Source organism: Heptranchias perlo, chromosome 16 (assembly GCF_035084215.1).
Source record: "Heptranchias perlo isolate sHepPer1 chromosome 16, sHepPer1.hap1, whole genome shotgun sequence".
Lineage (NCBI taxonomy): Eukaryota > Metazoa > Chordata > Chondrichthyes > Hexanchiformes > Hexanchidae > Heptranchias > Heptranchias perlo.
The window spans coordinates 51358587-51385967 of NC_090340.1; the positions used below are offsets into that span (position 1 = coordinate 51358587).

General features: G+C 40.4%; 1 protein-coding gene across 1 annotated transcript; it reads right to left on the bottom strand.

The window, feature by feature from the left end:
• Nucleotides 1–4774: 4774 nt before the first annotated feature.
• cotl1 (coactosin-like F-actin binding protein 1) lies at nucleotides 4775–25743 on the bottom strand. Its single transcript, XM_067997508.1, has 4 exons — nucleotides 25382–25743; nucleotides 25199–25281; nucleotides 23142–23299; nucleotides 4775–5272 (listed from the first exon to the last, which is right to left on the bottom strand). The coding sequence occupies exons 1-4, from the start codon at nucleotides 25456–25458 to the stop codon at nucleotides 5162–5164; spliced, it is 429 nt and encodes a 142-aa protein (XP_067853609.1). The 5' UTR covers nucleotides 25459–25743; the 3' UTR covers nucleotides 4775–5161.
• Between the last annotated feature and the right edge of the window lie 1638 nt (nucleotides 25744–27381).

Consider the following 27381-nt stretch of genomic DNA (forward strand, 5'->3'; position numbering starts at 1 on the left):
TAGTCCTCAATTTATATAGAATTTGGTGAACTAAATGGTTATTTGAAATGAAAAGTAATCATCCAGTTCATTTTTTTGTGATCACTTTTATTTACAGAGTTCCTTTGTGGACCACGGTAAACATCAAGATATGCCTTGAGTACTGGATCTGAGCAGAGAATCGAAAAGGAAACCTGTCACAATTAATCTCTACTGAACCGGAAAGGGATTTCTATTCTGTGAATCAGATAATCCAAAGGGATTCCCATAGCTGATGCTGTCACAGCCCATCAGCTCCATACCAGTTCCCTGAAATAGAAGCTTAACTAGATTACAGAGGATCTCTGCGAATGCAGACAATTATAAAAATTCTAGGCCAGAAACAAAAATCTACAGGCAAGTACTGATCAGTAATGCTCTTTACCCATAGGGCAATCTGTGCCCATCCCTCTGTCCCCACTTTAATCTACAAAAGTGTCCATTGACATTAGATTACAATCTCATTCCAATATTTTCATACTTTAATTTTAAGCTATAATTTTGTCCCTAAATTATATTCTTCCATCATGTTTCCACTGGCAGGAGGGCCAGTAAACAGAGGACACAGATTTAAAATAGGCAAAACACCTAGGGGGAGGGGGGGGCAGAAATGAGAACTTGTTTTATGCAGTGAATTATAATGATCTGGAATGCACTGCCTGAAAGGGTGGTGGAAGTGGATTCAATAATTTTAAAAAGGGAATTGGATAAATACTTGAACAGGAGAAATGTGCAGGGCCACAGGGACTAATTGGATAGCTTTTTCCAAAGAGCTGGCACAGGCACAATGGGCTGAATGGCCTCCTTCTGTGCTGTATGATTCGATGCAGGTATAGAGTAAAAAATGTTCTGAACTGTGGTGTCACAGCAGAAATCAAGGTCAGAAAATTGTGCACTTGGTGCAGACTCCTGCCTTTGTTCACATTCAAGGAACCAGATTTCAAAACTCAGATCAGCAGGATTTCAGTATATGAAACTTTCTTGAAATATACCCTGTTTAAAATCTAAATGAATGATGCTGCAAAAGACTTAATAAATAGTGGATCTACTTTCTCATATGTAGGACTACACTTTTATCTGGACGTTTCAGAAATGTCCATGGACCATACTAATCAAATGCTGACGTAGTATTTACTGTATGGCACCAGAATGTAGTTTTAGACATTGATGAATGCTAACTCGACAGATAGAAACAATCACAGCAGGATCCACGTCATCAGGACATGTAAATGGTACTTTAGTTGTATAATCTATATGAATGTAAATTTCACACAATCTAGCTAGGAATGCAATATTTATAGTACTCTAAAATACAAGAATCTGAAGTACCACAATCTAACATGGTGCCTTGGACAAGACCATTGCAATCTGAAGAACAGAACAATGTCATCAGGCATTAATGGACATAAATGTAGGACATAAAACAAAAATAAATAAATCCATGTAATGGACTCAGTAAAAACAGATCATAACAACCTGGAAAAAGCAAGTCACCAATCAAGATATCTAGAGATAGAAAGCTGTTCTCTGGCAAAAGTAATGGAATGTATGATTCAAAGTACTTGAATTTGGAAGTACGGATACCACATGACTTGCATAAAGCAGGAAAAATAATCCTGAGACACCAAAATATCCCACCCTCCTTCCCTCAGTCTTTTCTCATGTATAACCTGGATTTCAGTTTCCATTTCTGCATTATAAACTGTCTTCAACATATAAAGAACTGTGATAGATCTTGGATTTGTTTGTTAATAAATTTTATAAAATGATGGAATGGAATCTTTGATTTCCTCATTTGGCCTTCTGCTACCTGGCCTTCCATGACTGAAGAACTACAGCCAACCATGTGGGATGTTACACAGCAGAGACAGGAATGGGAATTTGCTTGCTCCAGAGAGAAAATTTCTTAAAAGGGACAGTGTCCTCTGAATTTCTTCACAGTTTGTTATTTGCCTATAGAGGTTATCAAATAAGAACATCTATTTTCCATTGTAAAACATTTACAAAAACTTAGTATGTTACTTTAACTTGATTAGCCATTTTACAAATAAAACTAAAAAACTGTTACATTTGATTAGCATGATGTAAAAGTATTGAAGCAAATTGAGGTTTAATTTGTGATTAGTGCAGTTCTTTCAAGGGTTACAAATTAGATAAATAAAGGATTGCTCTGGGGATTATATTGCTACCATGTATATATATGCACAAGCTAAACAGACAAGCCAACAATAGAACAACTCACTCTGGCTCTCAATTCTAATTAGTGATCACCTTTAAACTACAGCTGTGTTTATCTCAAGGTTAGACTGAGGTCAATCATGAATTGGCATAATTGTTTGCGACAATCTTGACATTTTGCCCAACCTATCTCCTTTTCCTATGTAACAGTCATTGCAATCCAAAAAAACACATTGGACATAGTGCTCGAAACTTTTCAACAATGTAGTAAGACATTACAAAATACTCCTCTCCTTGTACCGAAGAAACATTTGTCTAGCAAAAACAGTTAACGCTTAAAATTCCTACAGATCAAATGGGTAGGGAAACTTGGAATTTAACATCTAACTTCAACAATGCTGACTCAAAGTTGATTCCAATACCAGGGGAAGGGGAAAGAATGTATTAACATAAACCAATAAACTAGAGTAGGCCAATGCAGGGTCATCCCCACAACTGGTTACTCAAGCAGATTAGGCCCTTCCCATGAGGCTAGAAGGGAAGGGGAAAGGTGCCCATTTAACTATTTACATATTCAGGATGAAATGTGGTACAAGTTTATTCTGGAGCTCACTCAGGTATGCTTTTATCAAATATCTAGTGCACATCAATAATGTTCAAAAGAGCTAAAACCAGCAACTACCAAGCAAGTTTGCCTGGTCAGCTTGCTAAGGTCACTAAATTGCTGACAATTTATAAATGTACTGGCACTGTACCATTTCAGAACCAAAGGCAGATCACAGCAGGTTATAAGAACAGAGCAAGTCCATTATCTTTGAGGACACTCAAGGTCTGGTCTACACCTCACCTTCAGACAGCACATTGACCATAAACCAATCCCAGGTGCTCTTTCAGCAATAACATTGACAAAGACAAAAATAAAAATGCAATCCTTGAATGTTAAGTCAAAACTAGATTTAAATAGGTTTAGCATTTTGGTCACTATCTTAACATCCACAAGCACCTCAGCTTTAAGATGGAGCCCTGATTAAGATTCTGCAAGGATGTCAAATTAGATCTGTAGTAGCTGAATTAATTTTAGGAATGCTCCAGTAGAGACTGTATAGTTTTAGAATTATAAACATTGTACCAATTCCTGAATAACTGAACAAGCCTAAACACAAAAAAATTCAAATCTTGGCAAGAAGTGTTTTGTATTTTAACTATATCATAATGTATTTTAACTATTTATAACCATCTCACAAAAGTCTGTACCCACTTAGCAAAGCTGTAACAATGGCAGGACCACCTGGCATCTTTCCAGGGTTGGGAACTGCAATGTGATGTGCAGTGACAAATGGCACCACTAGCTGTTGACAACTTATGAATTCATTTTAGCTTACATATAGCTGCCTAACCTAACATCTAACCCTTTCTTGTAATACTGCAACTAAATAAAATGAACTCTGAACCACTTGCTTGCTAACTGCAGCTGAATCTTGACCTTTTATTTTACTGCATCAACTAATTGGTTACCCTACTGCACCAACTTGAATTGACTGGTCGCTTAAAGAATTGATCTGGATGCACTACAATGTTTATACTGCATCAACCAGTGACAACACTACTACATCTGTGTGAGTAAGGGCCAGATGATTGTCATTCTTGCAGTTTTGTTGAGTGGCTATGGACTATAATGAACACTGCTATGGTGTATGAGATTGCACCATTATTTGGATAAGGTTTGCTTAACAGGCCTGCTTATCTTTTCTCCCCCTCTTTTTGTATGCAAGATGGCTGTGAATTGTCCCTTGCATGACTGGCTGGGGGCGGGAGAAAGGGAAGCAAAAAAAAGGCCCTTACATGCACACTCAAACACATTGTTAGCACTGTTCACCAGCTTCTAACTGAAATCAGTTTTTACCAATTAAATAAAGATTGCAATCACCCTCTTAAGTCAGTATACAATTTTTGTTTTAAGGGCTAACGGGTTGATGCAGTTGTAGTGCCATTGATACAAGGAAGCCAGAAACAATGGTCTCACTCAACACCTGTCTGCAACAGCAGCTTTACACTATTCACTGGGCATCAGCACATCCAAAATCTTAACTGTACCAACACCAGAAAGACCACCTCTCAGCTTAAATGCTTGCTCGATTTTAAATGAAAGTGGATTTCGGAACAGAAAACATTCTGACATGCACCACACGGTCCACATCCAATAGATCTGATATTTGGGCAATTGATTACAACCTTTACTTAGCTTCTGCATGTTAGTGGATAGAATTTGAAATGTTATAATGCTCTCAACAATATTACTAAATAGAGCACCTGGTGGTATGAAAGATTCCCATCATGCTGCAGAAGCAAAGGAATATTCTGATCACTATTAAGTGGAATGTGATGTTGATAGTTACCATCCAGAGGACATCCCAGAAAGCTCAACCCTAGCAACAGGTTACGATTGCTGCAGCAACCATTACCGGTGAAGATAAATACACACTTACCAGAAGTCTCAAAAGCCCAATTCTGAAGGTTAATGGCTTGAAGTTGTTGGTTCATCAAAAGTTGCTTCAGATAAAAAAAACAAACCATAGACTTCATTTTTGAAAAAATTTATTTCAGAATGCTAATCATCCGTCCCCCCACGCCCACCACAACATTTTTCCAGAACAAGGAGCCTTGGCAAACTTGCATAGAAAAGTTGAAACAAAATGAGAAATCTTCTCCTGGGACCATCTGAAAAAAGTCATGTCAACCACAATTTAAACACAAAATAAGACAAACCAATAATCGATGAAAAGCTTTTGACTGTGCCTGTGGACTCTTGCATGCTCCTCCAAACTAAATTAAAAAAGAGGGCATTCACGATGCTGAATGAGTACAAGTTCCTTGGGGTTGATGTGCGTGGAGGTACAGCTATATGGCCATCCCACTTTCTCCACACCCTATAGCCAAGCAGCAGATGGAAGGTTGCTCACACACTTCATTCAAGTTGTGCATCATAATTGGCTCCTCCAGTTTTCTCCAACTCTTGTTTGATGTATTCCTCGCCCAGTTCTTGTTGATCACAGATGACAAACTCCTTAGCAAAGTTCTGCAAAACACATACAACTCTTGCTAAGTAATGAAAGAATGATTTTAAAATAACAATGCACTTGGCACAAGTTAACACTCCCAAAAAAAAACAATTCAAAGCATTTTAATCCTTATGTTAATCAAGTCCATGGGCAACAATATTCTGAAAAGTGAAAAAACTGTCAAAATTCAAGAATATTTAGATGGAACAATATAACCTCAGTTTATCAAGGCCTCTGAAAACACATGTAATGTTGATAAATGAATAGAAAGGTTTCACAAATTAATGATTAGGTAGTTGCAGTAAAAAAAGTGAATGCACAGAATACTCTTTCCAAAAAATGGGAGTAACCTTTATAAATCAGATGTCAGGCAGATACGTAGGTCAAATACAGAAAATGAACATCATGGTCACAGAATTCCATAAAGATGGTAGCTACATGTTGAAACTGAAGGAATGTTGTGTATTAGTGACCATTTTGTTTGTATTGCTAAATAGAACTTCCAAAAAGTTTGCTACTCTATTAAATCTATGCTCCAAACATTTACTGAACAAACCCATCTAGACATATATGGCCACAACACTAGATCCAACCATACTTCCAACTTTCCAGTGCAGAGTTTACACTCCAATCTGGCACATACAACCATGACTAGTCTTCTGTACCACAGTGCACTGTTCATTTCCAGTCTTTTCTTCCATCCTCAATGTTTAACATCCTTCTGAGAAGGAAGGAAGGGATGAGGGGCTCTTTTCTCCTGAATTAAGACTCCTTTAAATGATCTCTCTTCCCCAATGCCCCTCACATTAACTCTTCCAACCAACTCATTCCATCTCTACATTTGCTACCAGACAGCATCTCCTGGATATATTCAGAACCATATTTATGGAATGTCTAAATTGCATGAAGTACAAGTGTGGGGTCAGTTTCAAAAAAGTGCATCTAAAAGTCAAGCCTAGAGTGGTAAACTGCTTTTGGGAATCAGTGACACTGTATAATTTACACTTATGGAAGATGGACTGTTTGGGCAGTGTAAGAATTAGTGCGTTAGTTTGGGGCCAGTATGTACCCAACGGTAGACCACCACTATACCAACCAGCCCACTGACCATAGCAATTCTTCCTTGGCTTTTTATAAATTATATACTTAAATACAATGCAAATGATTATAATCACAAGAAACTTATTTTATCATGAGAAATTAGGAAATACATTAGACCATTGTTATCCTTCACAAGTGTACTGTGTAGTTCTCAAATGTCCATTGTAACTTAACAGTAGTGAATGCCACATCTTGTTATTTTACTGTATGTTTAGTACTTCATCTCCTATTTCTAATATTGCTATCCAATGGTCAGCTCATTCTGTATAGTGGCATCATGTGTCCCCAAAATACATTATGTAATGATCTTTTTTGACAACTTGACATGGTTTTAAGATTTCCCTAGTGTGGTTTCTAGCAAATGAAAACTTCACTAGCTCACCCTAGATTCAAAAAGCAAGCAGGAACACTGACTGCTTCATCCTCTGGAGTGCAGTGAAAAAACTTTGCAGAAATTCACTTCAGAAAAATTACAGAGTAACTGCTAAATGTAGAATACCTTCTGCTATACACCATTTTAGAAATATTTCATAGTGCAAATATGAATATTCCTTTAATGGACTTCACCAATCAAGGGTAACCTTTATTTAAAAAAAACTTACATGGTCATATTCAGTCTTGAACATGACTAGATGGCAAGAAAAAACCCAAATTACATGTGATTTTAAAAAAGTACATCAAAATATGGTTTTCCAAATGTATTGAGGAGTGGACTAAACAAGTGCTTTTACTTCACATATAGACACATGAAGGAAATGTTGATAAGTTAAAGCATAAAGTATTGTCAGAATTTGCAGCCATGATATTATAAATGTTGAGAGTTTGGAGAAAGCATTCCAAGCTGCAAACTTGTGTGAAATACTAAAAGTAATTTAGAGAGGGTTTTCTGTATTTAGTGAAGCCTAGTGTTTTATAAATTCAGGCCATCTGTTTTTAGACCTATTTATTATTGGTTACAAAAGCTGTATTGTAGGAGCCAGAATGGTTGTGTTTTGCTAGCTGAAGCCTGACATTCATGTTAATTTACTCTGCACACTGAATACAGATTGTTCCCCATTAGCACAAAGCATGTATCCTGCTTCTTGCAGGCTCCCTCCCCCAACATAATACCAAGCAACTTACTGGCTATATTCAAATTATTCATTTACTTTCCCAATTATTAGTGTCCCATTTGTTTTCTCCAAGCCACAAATTTGATTACAGTACTCTAATTATAAATGTAATACTGGAAAAATATAGTGGCAACATTATTGGAAGGTGTGATACAGCTATAAAGCCTTGTAGCACATCCTACACGTTATCCTGAACACTCCATTATGTCCCTTTCATACCATCATCTGGTATTACATTTTAAACTTTGATAACACTATTCACTAGCATTAAATCATTTACACATTTGAAAAAAAAAACTGATCAGGGTGCTGCAAATTTGGAATAGCTGAAGGTTAATTATGTCACAATTAAGACCTCACCTTGAGAATAAAAATAAAATATCCATTTGTTTTGAGACATGTCCATTGCACTTAGTGAAATGAAAATTTCTGTCATACTTTTATTACAAAAATTAAAGACCAATTGCTTCCAAGAGAGAGAAACTGCCCCACCAACAAAAATCCTTTTGAATTGGCTTAGTCACTTTTTCAAAAAGAAATCCAGTCTGACCTCTAATTGACCTGTGGATCAAAGTGCCATCACCCCCCAATTGACCAATTGGTGTAATGCTTGTGTTCTTACAAAGTATCCTATCCTCCAACCTACTGTAGCAGCAGCATCATGGGAGGCCAAGCATGAGAATATATAGGAGAGGGAAAAAAAATCATCTGTACTTGAGAAACCCAGAAAAATTTGGGACCAGAAGCAACTGCAGTCTTTCTGGCCAGTTCCAAAAACTAATCTCCCTCAAATACCAATCCAATTCTTAATTTTTTTCCTGCAATCTGCTGGCACTACTTCTGTGGGCAGTTAATGCCACATATTCACCAATGAAGTACTAAATCTAAACCATCTGTGCGCCTTCCCTCTTCTAAGCTTGAGCTGGTCTCTGCTGGTTCTTGACTGTGGCAAGCTCAAAAACATCAGGTTTCCATTCATAAATTCCCTCAAGAACCTTGAAAAAAAAAATGGAGTTGCTTACTTTTGGAGTTCACTAGGTTTTATAGTCTAGCATTCTATGATTAATGCATTTTTCCCCTAAAATTGTTCCTTGGAGAATTTTGTTTAAAATCAGAAGCCCCATTTAGTTCTACTTTAAAATCTTCACAAGAATGAAAACATTTTACTCACAAATCAGATGAAAACCTTAATGACTATCAGTGCAGTTTCCTGCTCTCACCCAAATCTGGCAAATTTCATCAACTTTGCTTTCAATTTCCACCATTCTCTTGCCTTCACATGGTCCATCTCTGACTCTTCCCTTCTTTGACTTCTATCTCCATTTCTAGGATGGGCTGTTAACCAATATCTACTATAAGCCCACCAACTCCCATAGCTACCTTGATTGCACTTCCTCCCACCCAGCTTCCTGTAAGGACTCTATTCCCTTCTCCCAGTTTCTCCATCTCCATCGTATCTGTTCTGACAATGCCACCTTCCAGAGTGCTTCCTATAGATCTTCATTTTTCCTCCACCGAGGATTCCCCTCCACAGTAGTTGACAGGGCCCTCGACAGTGTCCATCCCATTTCCCGCACTTCTGCCCTCACCCCTTCCTCTCCCAGAACCATGATAGAGAACCCTTGTCCTTACCTTCCACCCCACCAGCCTCCACATTCAATGTATCACCCTCCACTATTTTCACCACCTCACACATCTTCCCCTCCTCTTTCAGCATTCCAAAAGGGACCGCTCCCTCCACGACACCCTGATCCACTCTTCCATCACCCGCTATCCTCCCCATGGCACCTTCCTGTGCAAGTGCAGGAAATGCAACATCTGCCCTTTGATCTCCTTTCCCATCATTCAGGGCCTCAAACACTCCTTCCAGGTGATCAGCGATTTACTTGTACCACTTGCAATTTAGTATACTGTATTTCCTGCTCACAACACGGTCCCCTCTACGCTGGGGAGGCCAAACACAGATTGGGTGATCGCTTTGCTGAACATCTCCACTCTCTCCGCAAGCATGACCCCGACCTGTCAGTCACTTACCATTTGAATTCCCCATCCCACTCTGACCTCTGCCTACTTCACTGTTCCAATGAAGCTCAACGGAAGCTCGAGGAACAGCACCTCATCTTTCGATTAGGCACTTTACAACCTTCTGGACTCAACATTGATTTCAATAACTTCAGATAATAAACCACTGCTCCCATTTTTCCAGACAGCAAGTGTTGATTGTGGTTCTGATGTTGCCATTTTACAACTCCTCTCGACCCATCTTTTGCTTCTTGACTTGTCCCATTACCACCCTCCTTGCCTTATCATCCCTTTTGTCATTTAATCTCTCCTGCCCTCCACCCTATCACAGACCTTCCCTTTTGTTCTTTCCTCCCCTCCCTCTGGCTTTGTACTTGCTTAAAAATTGTTTAATGTTCAACTACTTCCAGTTCTGACGAAGGAGCTTCAACCTGAAATGTTAACTTTCTTTCTGCACAGATGTTGTCTGACTTGGAGTATTTCCAGCATCCACAGTATTTTGCTTTTGATTCAGTTGAAAACCTCGATGGTTCATATTGAGAAGCAGAATTAAGCTTTATAAACCCAACAACCACAGTTGTAGAGGAGACTGTACTCAATGTACTGGATTTATAAAAAGACCAGACTTTGAATTTAGACTTGAAGGCTCAGATACTCTCCTCAGTAGCATGTGGGGAATGCTCATTTCCCCAGATGCTGAGAAAGAGTGCAAAGCGCTATTTTGTGTCACCTCCACCCTGTTTATATCACCCCACCAAGGTGCCTACAAGTCCTACTTTCTCCAGCAGCCTCCCGACAGATTTTCTGGCCTGAAAACCTTCTGGCAGCTGCTCTCTGGCAACAGATCTCAGGCCCGCAGCTGCACTTAGGGTATGCCATGTCTGTCCAGTGCCCAGGAACAACTGAAACCATACTGATGTTCAAATGGACTTTGAATTCTTAGTCATGGAACCGCCTCAAATTAGTGTCAAATGAAGTTCATAAGTGGTCAGTTCTATGCATCCAACTTAGATCACAAGTACAGAACAAATGTAACTGAATTAACAGTGGAAGACATAGAAAAAAGACCCAGGATACGTGTAGGCACCACTTTCAATGTCCACACAGTGTGGTGAAGCAATATATCTCCATTTCAAAGAACAGTAGAATGCAACTCTGCAGAAGTTCATAGAATGATAGTTATGCTGAAGACTTTAAAAGCACTGATTCAGACCCCACTGTTTAGGTCATATTAGAAATGGTATAGAAAAAAAAAAATCAGCAAAACTAATCCCTAGACTAAAAGGGGATCAGCTATGAGAAAGATTAGAGAAATTTAATCTTTACACTCTAGAAAAAAGGCAATGGTTGGGAGGGGTTGAGAAACCAACATAACTTCAAAGTAAGCTGTGAAATAGGGCAAAAAATGGAAATGAAAATTAAATTTAGAGGATACTAGTTCATCTCCCATATACATGGCATTACAACCAAGTGTAGTCTTCAGGTAAAGCAAAATTAAGAGGGTGGGAGATAATTGGACCAGGAGATAGATCGATGTTCTATATGCTATAATGACATCCTCCCACCAGCAGAGCCACTGTAATGCCCCCATTAGCAGAATGATGGAATTATACAGTGACATGTTTATATAGGCAATTATTATTCTAAATGTGGACACAGGAATCTATAATGGAACATATGAAAATGGACAGCAACATACCAACTGATCCATCTTACCAACTGATCCATCTAACCTGTTCCAGACAGTAGTGATGCCCTATGCATCATGATTAGACACTTCTTACCCACCTGGAGCCATATAATCTTCTGGGAGGGGCAAAAAACCAGACTCAAATCCAGGCCAATTACACAAAAAAAAACTGTAAAATTCTTCTCCGACACCCTTGAGGCAATCAAAACTAGTCCAGGAGACCACAATGATCCTGACTTACATTACAAAGTACCTACCTCTTGTATAATGTGATCTCCGCACCAGCTAGAAAGAGGTCACACTCACTCTAAGGTATACAGCAAATCAGCATTCAACCGACAATCTGTACAAGTCTACTATTCTCTGGAAAAAAGAACCATCTAACATCCAACCTAGTTCTGCCCTTACGTAACTTGCTAAGCGTGACCCTTGGTTTTCCACCCCCCCCCACCCACCACCAATCCAGTTGAAATAATTTGTCCGCACAATCTAGTTCCCTTATTATTTTATAAACTTTGATCAAATCACCCTAGTCTAGGCTTCTCAAAGTATACAGATGCAGCTCTTTAAGCCTATCGGGGTATCTAAGGTGTTTTCAACTGGGAATCAATCTAATAGCCCACCTCTGCACCATTTAAAAAGCCTCAAAATCTCCTGCATGCGAGCAGACCAAAATGAGGTCTAACCAAGGTCTTGTATAAGGACAAAATGCTATGTTTCAGTTTTGTTGTGAATTGTCCTGCAAATACAACCTAATACCCCATTTGCTTTAGATATAGCTGCACAACCTAGGTAGTGAACATTTAGAGAGAGTCATGTATTATAAACAACCAGATCTTTTTCTTTCATCACTGGAATCAGTTCTGTTCCCTGTGGGGTGTATGTATATTTAGACTTGCCCACATGCATAACACTACATTTTCCTAAGATAAACATCATTTGATAAACACAGACCAATTTCCCCAATACATCAAGATCTGCTTGCAGTATTTTAGCATCCTCTACAGTCCTAACACTCTCACATAGCTTTATATCATTTGCAAACTTGCAGATCATTCCTCCCCCGCTCCCCCCAAAACACCTACACAAAGGTCATAAAGATAGTAAACAGCAAAGACCCCAACACCGATCCCTGCAGGACACCACTGGTAACTGGTCTCAAAGCAGATCCAAATCCATTTACAACTTATTGCCTATTGGTATTCAGCCAATTCTTAATCCACCACAGTAAATTACTTCTAATGCCACAAGATTCTATCTTGTAGAGTAGTCACTTGAGATATTTAACAAAGGCTTTCTGAAAGTACAGGTAGACAATGTCTACCCAATCGTCCTCATCCACTAACTTAGTAACTTCAAAAAATTCAAATTTGTAAGACAACTTCCTATTACAGAAGCTGTCTCTATCCAAGTGGTCACATAAGGCATCTCACCTAGCTGCATCTTACCTAATACTGAAGTCAAATTAATGGGCCTACAGTTACCTGGCTTTGCCTCATCACCTTTTTAAAAATTGGAACTAGATTAGCATCCTTCTAGTTTGAAGGAACAGTCCCCGACTCAAATGAGCTATTAAAGATACAGAGGCTCGCATAGCATCTGTCCCATTTCTTTAAGGACTCTTGGGTGTCTCTCATCTGGGCCAGCAGCCCAATCTATTTTAAGGCTCCTTATTCTGCCTAAGATCATATCCTCATCTATTTCAATATTAACAATTTTACTGTTAACAGCACAACTTATTGCTGTTAGTTAAACATCAGCTTCAAGATGAAAGGCTGAAGCAAAGTATTCATTTAATATCTGCCATAACTGGAGAGTCCCTTCTGATCTGTCCTATAGAATCTCAGTGGCCCAAAGCAGCCTTTGATGGTCCTCTTACTCCTCAGATAGCAAAAAGGATTTTCCCCATTACTATTCAGTTATCCACTATCCTCTTTGCCATTAACTGTTTAGCTGACAGAATAGCAGCTTTAGTTTTCCTTAATTGTGCACAATACTTGTCTTTGTTCCTGAGAATTATCTGCTTTTAATCTATGAAAACATTTTAAAGTCTTATTCATCTTTGTATATGACCATCCAGCCACTTGGCTTATTCTTGCCACGTGCCCTTCTTTTGACTTTAGGGGCTTTGATGTGTTTTATGTGCAGGAGTTCCTCAGGGCAGTGTCCTAGGCCCAACCATCTTCAGCTGCTTCATCAATGACCTTCCCTCCATCATAAGGTCAGAAATGGGGATGTTCGCTGATGACTGCACAGTGTTCAGTTCCATTCGCAACCCCTCAGATAATGAAGCAGTCCGAGCCCGCATGCAGCAAGACCTGGACAACATCCAGGCTTGGGCTGATAAGTGGCAAGTAACATTCGCGCCAGATAAGTGCCAGGCAATGACCATCTCCAACAAGAGAGAGTCTAACCACCTCCCCTTCACATTCAACGGCATTACCATCACCGAATCCCCCACCAACAACATCCTGGGAGTCACCATTGACCAGAAACTTAACTGGACCAGCCATATAAATACTGTGGCTACGAGAGCAGGTCAGAGGCTGGGTATTCTGCGGCGAGTGACTCACCTCCTGACTCCCCAAAGCCTTTCCACCATCTACAAGGCACAAGTCAGGAGTGTGATGGAATACTCTCCACTTGCCTGGATAAGTGCAGCTCCAACAACACTCAAGAAGCTCAACACCATCCAAGATAAAACAGCCCGCTTGATTGGCACCCCATCCACCACCCTAAACATTCACTCCCTTCACCACCAGCGCACTGTGGCTGCAGTGTGTACCATCCACAGGATGCACTGCAGCAACTCGCCAAGGCTTCTTCGACAGCACCTCCCAAACCCGCGACCTCTACCATCTAGAAGGACAAGAGCAGCAGGCACATGGGAACACCACCACCTGCACGTTCCCCTCCAAGTCACATACCATCCCGACTTGGAAATATATCGCCGTTCCTTCATTGTCACTGGGTCAAAATCCTGGAACTCCCTTCCTAACAGCACTGTGGGAGAACCATCACCACACGGACTGCAGCCGTTCAAGAAGGTGGCTCACCACCACCTTCTCAAGGGCAATTAGGGATGGGCAATAAATGCTGGCCTCTCCAGCGACGCCCACATCCCGTGAACGAATTTTAAAAAACTTTAAAACATACTATTTATATTCAGCGTCCCCATCCAGCAGTTGACCAATTGACCCGTTTCAAGTCTTCTACCTTTTTTTGAAGTTAACCCTTTTAAAATCCAGAATGATCTGTAGATTTTCAGTACTTTTGTTCTGTAAGCCAATTGAAACCTTACAATTCTGACAACATGTCAGTGAAGTAACGAGGGATGATAATATATTAGATCTAGTGTTTAATAGTGAGCTTGATCTCATATTGGGTCTCCATGTGGGGGAAACACCTGGACAACAGTGACCACATTATATGGTTTCAATTGGCTGGGAGAACCAACAGTACTGAAAATCGACAACTCAAACTAGATTTCAGAAGGGCAAACTTTGCTAAAATGGCAGACGATTTGTAACGTGTTAATTGGCTAACGCTACGGGTGGTGATGAGTCCGACGTAGAATACAAATGGAAAGTTTTTAAAAGAACAAAAGGATAAAAAAATGTAGAAGACAAGTATGTACCCAAAAGTAAAGTGATAAGAAAAAGGCAAGGTGGCTGACTTGTCATGTACAATGACAAATAAGATGTAAACAAAAATGTTTATACAATCTAAACAGGAAGATTAGACCATTTCGCCCCTCGAGCCTGTTCTGCCATTCAATGAGACCATGGCTGATCTGTGATCTAACTCCACTACCTTAACCAAAAGGTATTAAAAGGATATGGGGCTAACAAAGATATAACAATCTCAGATTTAAAATTAACAGTTGAGCTAGCATCAATGGCCGTTTGCAAAAGAGTGTTGCAAACTTCTACCACCCTTTGCATGTAGAAGTGGTTCCGAACTTCACCCCTGAAAGTCCTGGTTCTAATATTTTTTAGGCTGTGTCCTAGTCCTAGACTCCCCAACCAGCAGAAATAGTTTCTCTATCTAACCTAAAGGCATCTAATACTCAACTAAACGGAGTTAAGTACAAGGAACAGCAAAGGAAAAATGAGGGCTGCTATCAGCTAAAAACAATGGAAAAAGAGGATTGTAGACAATTGTGGAATGGGAAAAGCTTTTTCAGTTACGTGAAGAGCCATAACTGTCCTTGTGCACCATTGAAGGGTGCACAAGGACAGGTTACGAAGGACTCACGGGGTATAGCGGAAATATTAAATGAGTACTTTGCATCGGTACTTCACTCTTGAAGATGATGCTCGACTGTTAGAATTTAATGTTGATAAACCTTGATGTGGAGATGCCGGTGATGGACTGGGGTTGACAATTGTAAACAATTTTACAACACCAAGTTATAGTCCAGCAATTTTATTTTAAATTCACAAGCTTTCGGAGACTTCCTCCTTCCTCAGGCAAACATTTGCCTGAGGAAGGAGGAAGTCTCCGAAAGCTTGTGAATTTAAAATAAAATTGCTGGACTATAACTTGGTGTTGTAAAATTGTTTACAATTGATAAACCTTGTAACAGATGAACTTTTTTTTTTAAAAGATAGAATCATAGTAGGTACAGCACAGGAGGCAGCCATTCAGCCCATTGTGCCTGTGCTGTCTCTTTGAAAGAGCTATCCAATTAGTCCCATTCCCTGCTCTTTCCCTATAGCCCTGTAATTTTTTTCCCCCCCTTCAAGCATTTGTCCAATTCCCTTTTGAAAGTTACTATTGAATCTGGTTCCACCGCCACCCTGTCAGGCAGTGCATTCCCGATCATGGGACCAATGCAAAGTACATATTTAACATTTCCACCATATCCAGTGAGTCCTTCATGAGCATCCTTCAATGGCCCAATACAGCCTTTGACAGTTCTGACTTCACATAACTGAAGAATCTGAAAATAGATAGAGCAGCCGGGCCGGATGATATCTACCCGAGGGTGCTCAGGGAGATGGGACACTTGCTGTGCAAGGCCCTTGCCTGTATTTTTAATAGTTCACAGCACTCTGGAATGGTCCCCATCTTTAAAAAAAGGTGAGACAAAATGAACCCAGGTATCTATAGGCCCATCAGTTTGACATCAAAGATGCTTGCAGGAATCATTAGGGATGCAACATGATTGCTTGGATGGAGGGGGACATATTAGGGACAGCCAACATAGCTTAAAAAAGTCTTACAAATTTGATTATATTTTTTTGAAGAAGTCACTAGGATGGTGGATGAAGGAAGCCCAGTAGACATTATCTACTTAGACTTCTAAAAAGCTTTTGACAAGGTGCCACACAAGAGGCTTCTCTACAAGATCGAAGCCTTTGGTATAAGTTTTTTAAAAATATTTGTTCATGGGATGTGGGCGTCGCTGGCAAGGCCAGCATTTATTGCCCATCCCTAATTGCCCTCGAGAAGGTAATATATTGAGTTGAATTGAGAACTGGCTGGAAGGATGTAGGCAGAATGTAGTTATAGATGGATTTGGATCTGTTTGGAGATCAGTCACCAGTGGTATCATAAGAACGTAATAAGAGCAGGAGTAGGCCATATGGCCCCTCGAGCCTGCTCCACCATTCAATAAGATCATAGCTGATCTACCTCAACTCCACTTTCCTGCACAATCCCCATATCTCAATTCCTTGAATATACTCAATGACTGAGCAACTACAGCCCTCTGGGGGAGAGAATTCCAAAGATTCGTAACCCTCTGAGTGAAGAAATTTCTCATCTTAGTCCTAAATGGCCAACCTCTTATCCTGAGACCATGTCCTCTCCTTCTAGACTCTCCAGCCAGCAGAAACAGCCTCTCAGCAGCTACCCTGGTCAAGCCCCCTCAGAATTTTATACATTTCAATTAGATCACCTCTCATTCTTCTGAATTCCAGAGAATATAGGTCCATTCTACTCAATCTTTCATCCTAGTGAACCTTCATTGCACCACCTCAAGGAAGGTATATCCATCTTTGGGTAAGGAGACCAAAACTGTACACAGTACTTCAGGTGTGGTCTAACCAAAGCCCAGTATAATTGCAGCAAGACTTCCTTACTCTTGTACTCCAACCCCCTTGCAATAAAGGCCAACATACTCTTTGCCTTCCTAATTGCTTGCTGTACCTGCAGATTAACTTTATGCTTTGTGTACAAGGACATCCAAATCTGAGCAACATTTAATATAGTTTCTCACCATTAAAAAATGTTTTTCTATTCTTCCTACCAAATTAAATTTCACATTTCCCCACATTATACTCCATCTGCCACCTTCTTACCCACTCACTTAACCTGTCTATATCCCTTTGCAGACTGTGTCCTCCTCACAGCTTACTTTCCCACCTAGCTTTGTATCATCAGCAATCTTGGATTCATTAGGACTTGGTCCCTTTATCTAAGTAATTAATAAATATAGATTGTAATTAACTAAGGCCCGAGCATTGATCCTTGCGGCACTCCAATAGTTATAGCCTGCCAAACTGAGAATGACCCGTTCATCCCCACTGTTTTCTGTCTGTTAACCAATCCTTTATCCATGCTAATATATTACCCCCAACTCCATGAGCCCTTATCTTGTGTAATAGCGGTGTGAAAACCATTGCTCTTTACTATTTTTATTAATGATCTAGATGTAGTATTGGGGGGGCACGACCTGCAAATTTGCAAATGACACCAAGATCTGTGCGAGTGTTAGGACTGTGGACGATGCGCGACTGCTTCAGACGGATCTCAATGCGTTGGGGGATTGGGCTCATGACTGGCAAATTATATTTAATTTGGAGAAGTGCAGTGTTACGCATGTGGGCAGGGCGAATGCTCAACACATATACACACACTTCAGGGTAAAGCATTAAAGATGAAGAAAAAAAAAGAACAATCTGGGGGTTCTAGTGCATAAATCTCTAAAGGTTCATGAGTAATGCCATGAAACGATAGCTAGAGCAAATAGGGTGTTGGGGTGCATTTATAGGACAATTGGCTAAGACAAAGCATACTGTTTTGTCCTTGTAAAAGACCTTGGGTAAGCCTCAGTTGGAATACTGCATGCAGTTTTGGTCTCCTCACATGGTGGTGGTGGGGGGTGGCTTGGGGGCGGGTGGGAGTTGAAAATAGTTGTTTTGAGTCGCGACCATAACCAGACTATTTCCGGGTTTAATGTCGGCACGTAAAAGTACAGGCTTCCCACTGGGAATGCAATGTCCAAATATTTTGCGGTTGCAACCCAAAAAACAACTATTTTCAACTCCCACCCGACCCCAACCCACCCGTTCTTGGGGTTTAAAATCACCCCCTAGGTGGGTGATATTGAGGCTTTGGAAAGGGTGCAGAGTAGGGCCACTATATTAGTTCCTTGCTTAAAGGATCTTAGTTAATAAAGATAGGCTAAAAGAGTTGGGACTACACTTGAGAGAAGCATACGCATGGGTGATCTGATCGAGGTTTATAAGATGAAGGGAATATATTGTGTTCAAGTTGGCAGTTTGTTCCAATTAAATAGGTTAGGGAGGACCAGGGGATCACAATTTTAAGTTATATAAGGCCAGACATCAGGAGGTGGTTCTTGTCCCAGAGAACAGTGGAACAGACTGCTGGTTCACGTGATGGACACTGATTCACTTAATTCCTTCAAGCGAGAGCTGGACCTGTTTCTGGCTGGGGCGGAGACCACCTTGTACAAAAGGTAGGAAGGTACGGCATAGCATTATCAGGGCCAGAGTGATCTCCTGGACTAGTTTCAATCACCTGGGGGCGGGGGGAATTTCCCTGATTTTATTTTCACCCCCCAAATTGGCCTGGGTTTTTAAACCTGATTTTTCACCTCTCCCAGAAGATCATTGTTTTGGGTGGGACAGGGATTGTATATATAGTGATACACTAGGTATTTCAATTGTGGGGGACAGGCTGGATGGATCAGAGGGTCTTTTCCTGTCCATATTATGATCACTATTTCCTAAGTGTTCCCCCACAATGGAGGTTTTGATACAAAGTTAGGCTTGCTAAGCACTAGATCTAGTATATGATTACCCTGGTTTCCTCATTGACATATTGAATTAGGAAACAGTCTTGTATTATTTCAACAAATGTTTTAGCTGTAGTCCCCACATCAAATGGTATACCATTGTGCTACTGAATTCCAGGAAAATTAAAGTTGCCCATCAAACAGAGATCACTTGATTCAGAAGTTTTAGTAATTTGTTTCCAAAGTATATCATGTTCAGGTGCCTGGCCTTGAGGTCTATAAAAAGTACAAGCTTATGCAGACAAAATAAATATTAGTGAATTATACATCAGAAAGAACTTTAGTCAAAGAGCAATAAATGTTTAGATAATGTCAGGCAAAATAGTAGTAAATATATTGGGATTGTTCAAGAAACAGTTCATTACTATGATGGGAGACAAGATACTGGATGGATGAACTTTCATGGGCTGAATTGAGTTTTTTCATCCCCAACTACTTTTTTTTAAATTGGGTATATCAAACTGGGGACCTTCCCCAAGAAACCAAGGAAGACAAACACCAATTTTTCCAGGCTCACTTTTGGTTTAAGCATCAATTGATGTGCAAAACATTGAGAATAAGCATGAGGAAGGGAAACAATAAAAAAGAGTGAACTTGCATTTATAGCACCTTTCATGTCCTCTGGATGTCCCAAAGCACTACTTAGCCAATTAAGTAATTTTGAAGTGTAGTCACTGTTGCAATTTAGGCAAGCGCTGTAGCCAATTTGCACCAACAGCCAAGAGATAAATGACCAGATAATCTGTTTTGGTTGTGCTCTCTAACAAGGTATAATATTCACAAATAAGGGCACAAAAAAAAATTCAAGGTTAGGTTGGAGGAACTTTGGCACTAAATTTTAATCCAAATACTGTTTCAAGCTCAAGCCAATAACCTCTGGAAAACCCATCATTCTTATCTGTATTTGTAGAGTATAAAGTTTGGAGGAATTTATCAAATAAGGTTAAGCGCTGAATACAAACATCCTGCATTAAGACACCAAACTTTTATTACTGGGTTTTAATTAGTTAAAATTCTAGTTTCCACGCTTGTGATTTAAAGGCTCAATTTTCACCCTGAAGGCAGCACAGGAGTGTAGATAATGGAATCTTGTGTAGAATTTAACCAATGGCTTAATACATAATGAAAACTTGAGAATTCGATAAACAAATCTGCCTAGGCTTTCCCACTCCCAGCCCAATTACTTGAGGTACATCTCTGGGAGGGGAAAGGAAAGCAAGATGTTTGCCTGCCAGAGATGGTCCCCGATCTGATCCATATGTCCAACATCAGTCACTTGCATACTGGAAACAGGCTTCCCGAACAAAATTTCACCAAAAGGAATGGTGACGGAGGAAGCAGAGCACCAATACTCGAGGCCTGCCACAGCCTCTGGATGCAGACAGCCATCATGCTATCTAGAATATTGAATTTCTGCACCCCACCCACCGCCCCCCCCCCCCCCCACAAAAAAAAACTACCCTTCCCTTCTTGGGCCTATGGAATGCAGGCATGTGGAATGCAACCCTCAGTTCTTACACAGGCTCTGCTCACCAGGAAGATTTTTCCTCCCTTATCTGGGCTAAATAGGCAGCCCTTGCATCCACAATCAAACAGCACAAATGACAGGAAACACAGCAGAGGCCATATTTCCCTTATTTGCATGCAGTTTCCATATGTCCACACACATGGGCTCATTCTGCAGTGTGGAACTGGCCCATGGAAAAAGGGGAGGGAGCACAAGCAATCTTCCATCCACACCTGCCCCAGATCTGGGAAAGGAGACAGGATTTTTTTTTAATTATTAAATAAATTTATGGGTGAGGAGCACCAAGCCTAAACCAATTGATTTCAACTAGCTGTATCTTGGAAAAGGCTTTCTTTTGTCAGTGTCAAGGGAAGTGGCAAATAAATAAAACTATCCTTATTCATCCATATTTAAAATGTGACAGCTGTCTGCAAGACAACAGCATGTTTTTGGTCTGTAGGTTAGCCAGAATGCAGAACATTGACTAGCAGCTAATCAAATTTGTCCTTTGAAGAAGAATGTATTTATTTAAAGGCTCCAGCAATCAGACATAAGGAACGGTTTTAATTACTGGCAAGAGTCAAGGTATGCAAGTTTAGAGTTGAATGTATTACATCTTAAATGGCTGAACTATTAAGTAGACTTTGTTCTAAAGGGTCAAAAATGCAAACTGGACTAAGAGGCAGTTAGATGCTCTTGGATGAGGACAGGAGGGGAAGGGGGAAATACTCAGCATTAAAGAATGAAGCTAAATGGGCAAAAGTGCCTCCCTCATCTGTACTGATTTTTGTTTAAAGCACTAACCAGTCCTGGTTTAAAAAGATGCGTATCAAACTATTGATAATGAGATGCTTGCATTCCACATTAGCATCTTTGAACTTGATCAATTGACAGCTCTTTATTCAGAGCCTTCTTGGGCTTAACTATACACTGCAGACTTTTAACCACATCTTAAGTTCAGTTTCTGAAATTGGCACTAGAAATTCTTGGGCTAGCATTGGACAAGAAATGTATTGCTCATGTACTAACTTTGCATCTGGAAGTCTATGAAAGAGCATTTCCAGAAGTCATTTTTCAGATTATCAGATTGTGTAAGAAATACATTTTGAAGATATTAACCCTTTGTGGCTAGATCATTTTCCCCCTAAATATTTGTACCATCAGTAACTTGCTGCGTCTTTCTGCTTTTGTAAATAAATCTATTAGACCATGGTCAGGCTAACACTAAGTATGGTAATAGACACTCCATTTAATCTCCAGTGGGTTTTACTATAATTAAAAAAGGTAATTATTAGTCCCATGGCATGCTATCCCACACACAAGATACATAAGGAAGCAAGTTTTGGTTCATAGTCTGTCTGCTAATGGAAACTGACTTTCTTCTGTGGGCACTAGTTAAGAGTTGAGAGATAGCCTAAACTGCAACAACTCCATCTGTGAAATTCACTGAGGAAGAGCAACACGACAGTGATTCCATTTTAAAAAGTATTATGAGTCCTTAACCCTGAAGCTGCCATTGACGTTAACATTAATAATGAATGGAAGCTTAATGTTTAAGATGTCATTTTTGAAGCATGCAAGCAGTACAGTATTTATTAGCTAGTGATTTATTTTCAATGTGGAGCATCCAAACCACATATTCCAACTGAGGATGCATAAAATACACACCACCTCCTCCCACATTTATACCAAAAACCTACTGAACAGCATCTTGAACTCCCAATTTCAAATTAATTAAGCAAACTGTCACCCACTAGCAAGATTTTGCTAGCTATGAAAATGTTTGACCCTGGTTAACTTGTTCATTGTACTCTCAATGGGTTGTAAATACATCATAATAGGAAAGTACAGCTTATAGCTACAGTATATATGCGTTAAGCTTCATTTTCTTTGTAACCCCAAAGTAGGAAGAGACACACTGGTAAAAGTGAAATGCAGCTGTATTTTAAAAAGTCCTAAAATTTTACTGTGTTTTTCGAGCAAATTCCTAATATTTTTATTGCAAATACAACTACTGAATATTTCAAAATCAAATTTCTCCTGGTATCTACAAATATCAAAGCACAAAAATATTGGAATTCATTTAAAAATACTATTGAAACAGTCTTGTCATTCCTTATATGACAAAAGTAGTCTGCAAATTCATAGCCACTCATTGCAGAATCAGATATGATTAAAAGGTTTTTTAAAAAAAAACTGGTGACTAACTAGAACCATTAGTAGCCAAACCAATTAAAAACCTCTCCTATTGGCTCCACAGCATTCCACATCATTTGATTGGCTCATGAAAGTTTAGAAATAATCGCAATTGCAAGTTAGTTGTTAAGAGCATAAAAAAAAACCTGTGAAGGATGGGTTTGATAAGGTTTAAAAGAAAACAATTCAGCAAGTGTTAATAACCTACCTGTACTACTTCCTTTACCAAACTTTTATCAGTGCTGACTTTGGCTCTCTGCAGTACTGTGACTGACTCTCCAATCCAGGTGATTAGAGCAAACTTGGCACGTTTGCTCATGGCATCTCCAGTGATGATCCGATGAAACCCGAATAATATACAGTCATCTGCCAACCAGAATGGCAGTAAATTAGATTTAGGACAATTTTGAATATAAATACTCAAGCAGATCAATCAGTATCTGCAAAGAGAACAAATTAGTTGACATTTCAGATGTGGACCCATCAGACCTTTAAGGTCTCCACACCTAAAGCGTTAACTTGTCTGTTCTCTCTAAAGATGCTGATTGACCTGAGTGTTTCCAGTTGGGTTTTAGGTTTCCAGGATCTGAAGGTTTTTTTAAAAAAATACAAGAAACAAGATGGGCTCACTACAGAATCAGTCACCGTATCTAACCCAGATAGAGAGAGGAGGGTGGCACAGTTGGCTTACAGTGCATTAGTACAGTTTTTAAAATGGTGGCAAAAGAATTAAAGTGGTATTATATTTAAATAAAGGCAAACAATTCCTTTAAAAAGAGGTAAAGAGTTGTGTTCTAATAAGCATGACACGTTTAATTAACTACTCCCTGGAAGCCTGGTTGCACTGCAAGTTAGTGTGCCAACATGCTACACCAAAGGATGGTAGAGCATTGAGTATTTGAGGCAATTCCCAAAAGGGAGGAGAAAGAACTGGGCTCTCACTCATCACCTACTGGTCAAACAGCAAAGGCAGAACCTCGCCTTTTCCCCCACACCCGCCTGTGATGGGTGGAACATGAGGAAAGCTGTGTACAAGACGCAAAAACAATGAAACAAAATCAAACTTTCGCAACCGGTCTTTGGGACCAACATTATCCAATAATGAGATTTAAAATCTACTCTTCACAGTGCTTTAAAACAGCGTGATTAAAAATTAATTTCAAATACTGAAATTTGCTGGATCTTTGTAAATACGAGTCTCACCGTTTCAAGACTAAAAGCGAATGCGTTCTATTAAAATAGCCCCAAAGTTTTCTTCAAACAAAAAGTTCTTCTCTTTCGTGATTGAAGTTTCCCAACTTCACCATCGATGAAACAAACGGTTAAATCATGCCTAACGTTTGCAGTGAATTGCAGCTAAACCATTTCAGATTGACAGCCAATTATCCATAACACTAAAACCCACTGTTGGAATTGTGGGCTTCCAGTCAGTTGCTATTTGGAACGTTTTAGTATTTTTTTAAGTTACTACATTAATTAAATATTTCCCGGGGGTCGATATTGAGAGTTTACAATCTACAGAAATAGGGAACTAAGAGGAAGTAGGAAGATTCGCAATGAACACATCAGTTTCCTAGTAAGGTGCCACACCTTAAGAGTTACATTTTATAACTAGCTTTAAGCTAGTAACAAAAATTTAACCGTGGGGGGGGGGGGGGGAGGAGTGAGATTTAAGTACAAATATACATTCCTGCTTCAATACAACACCTTTTGCCTTCGTACTGGCGTAGTAGCAGCGTTGTTGCTCCGTTAAACTTAGCAATAAATTATGAGCGCTTGTGGTGATGATTAAATGAATCGCTTACAAAACCAATGGTTGGGACACGCATCGCGGTGGTTAGTTTTTTTAAAACTCCATCCAGCAACCAAATCAAGCTTTGTCTAAATCAATTAGTTTCCCCTCTACAGGGAAAAAATGTTCGCCTCCCCCTCCAATTTGTGCCTTAAAACGGAGCATAGCCCAGTTAAATCATTACAATCCAATGCACCTACGGTTTCCTTTGTTTGGATTAATATTGCGAAAAAAGAGTGAGCCATCAATAGATTAAATACCAAATATCAATAACTAGGGCCATTTCCACGGGGAATGCCTGGCAAGGAATCATCACATGACGAGGTGGTCTGTCAAAGTATATGGTTTTTTTGGGCAGGGTAGGTCGGCTGGAGATCGCAACAGACCATTTTCCACTAAATGGGTTTTGTATGCACCAAGCAAGAATAAATAAAACAAATGGAGTTTACAGTCATAAGAGCCCCAAACCTTACCTGTGCATTTATCTTTAAATTCCTCGTACGCTGTGCCTTGTGAACCAGGAACAATAAGGTGTCCATCGTACTTAAAAATAACCCTGGAAGGGAGACACACACACAATATATAGATACAGTTAGAGCTAAAAGGGCGAAGTTTGCACATTTACAAGAAAGTGGGGGATTTGGGCTGAAACTAACCAATTGACATCGCTGTTATCATCCCGGACGAGGTTATACGCCTCTCTGCACGCATCTTTATCAATCTTCGTGGCCATTTGAGCGATGGGTAAATCAGCTGGTGAACTTCTGTACAGTAAATCCCTGTTCCGAGAATCAATGAACGGAAACAAAAAAAAATAACCAAGAGAAAAAACAACGTACTGTAGCTTGCAGTAGGACTGTTGTGATGTTTTATTTCAAATTGGACTGCAGGTTCCACAATATCTGATAACAGATCTCAGATATGTGTTAGGAAGCACCCGCGAAGAAGCTGCAGATACTAAAATGCAAGCAGCTTGAACAGATGCATTTCAGCCCCTTTTACCGGCTTTGGGCGTTGGTGATGTCGTATTTCCGTCTGTCGTGATCAACTCACTTTGCCTCCGAAAGGCTGGTCTCTGAAATAATCTCCAAACATGATTGTCTCCCCCTGTTGGAATTCAGCAGGGAGAACGCTGGTGCCGTTTATTCAAATTTTGTTCTCCCAAGGCTGCAGACCAATGAACCAACTGTTCCCCCGCTTCCCCCTCCCCAGTTTCCTGGCATTTTGTTTCCTTCTGCCCCTGAGGTGGTGATTCATGCTTTTTTGTTTTTTTTTCAGGACTGCAGCCAGGTTTTATTTTATTCCTTCATGGGATGTGGGTGTCACTGGCAAGGCCAGCATTTATTGCCCATCCCTAATTGCCCTTCAGAAGATGGTGGTGAGCCGCCTTCTTGAACGGCTGCAGTCCGTGTGGTGAAGGTTCTCCCACAGTGCTGTTAGGAAGGGAGTTCCAGGATTTTGACCCAGCGACGATGAAGGAACGGTGATATATTTCCCAGTCAGGATGGTGTGTGACTTGGAGGGGAACGTGCAGGTGGTGTTGTTCCCATGTGCCTGCTGCCCTTGTCTTTCTAGGTGGGAGAGGTCATGGGTTTGGGAGGTGCTGTCGAAGAAGCCTTGGCAAGTTGCTGCAGTGAATCCTGTGGATGGTACACACTGCAGCCACTGTGCGCCGGTGGTGAAGGGAGTGAATGTTTAGGGTGGTGGATGGGGTGCCAATCAAGCGGGCTGCTTTATCTTGGATGGTGTCGAGCTTCTTGAGTGTTGTTGGAGCTGCACTCATCCAGGCAAGTGGAGAGTATACCATCACACTCCTGACTTGCCTTGTAGATGGTAGAAAGGCTTTGGGGAGTCAGGAGGTGAGTCACTCGCCGCAGAATACCCAGCCTCTGACCTGCTGTCGTAGCTACAGTATTTATATGGCTGGTCCAGTTAAGTTTCTGGTCAATGGTGACCCCCAGGATGTTGATGATGGGGCATTCGGCGATGGTAATGCCGTTGAATGTCAAGGGGAGGTGGTTAGACTTTCTCTTGTTCGAGATGGTCATTGCCTGGCACTTGTCCTGCACGAATGTTACGTGCCACTTATCAGCCCAAGCCTGGATGTTGTCCAGGTCTTGCTGCATGCGGGCTCGGACTGCTTCATTATTTGAGGGGTTGCGAACGGAACTGAACACTGTGCAATCATCAGCGAACATCCCCATTTCTGACCTTATGATGGAGGGAAGGTCATTGATGAAGCAGCTGAAGATGGTTGGGCCTAGGATACTACCCTGAGGAACTCCTGCAGCAATGTCTTGGGGCTGAGGTGATTGGCCTCCAACAACCACTACCATCTTCCTTTGTGCTAGGTATGACTCCAGCCACTGGAGAGTCTTCCCCCTGATTCCCATTGACTTCAATTTTACTAGGGCTCCTTGGTGTCACACTCGGTCAAATGCTGTCTTGATGTCAAGGGCAGTCACTCTCACCTCACCAATTCAGCTCTTTTGTCCATGTTTGGACCAAGGCTGTAATGAGGTCTGGAGCCGAGTGGTCCTGGCGGAATCCAAACTGAGCATCGGTGAGCAGGTTATTGGTGAGTAAGTGCCGCTTGATAGCACTGTCGACGACACCTTCCATCACTTTGCTGATGATTGAGAGTAGGCTGATGGGG

Coding starts and splice junctions, on each gene's coding strand:
- cotl1 (XM_067997508.1), bottom strand. CDS start 25,458: ATGGCCACGAAGATTGATAAAGATGCGTGCAGAGAGGCGTATAACCTC. Junction 23,300..25,198: donor ATTTAAAGATAAATGCACAG/GTAAGGTTTGGG, acceptor TCTGGTTGGCAG/ATGACTGTATATTATTCGGG. Junction 5,273..23,141: donor TGGTAAAGGAAGTAGTACAG/GTAGGTTATTAA, acceptor TGTGTTTTGCAG/AACTTTGCTAAGGAGTTTGT.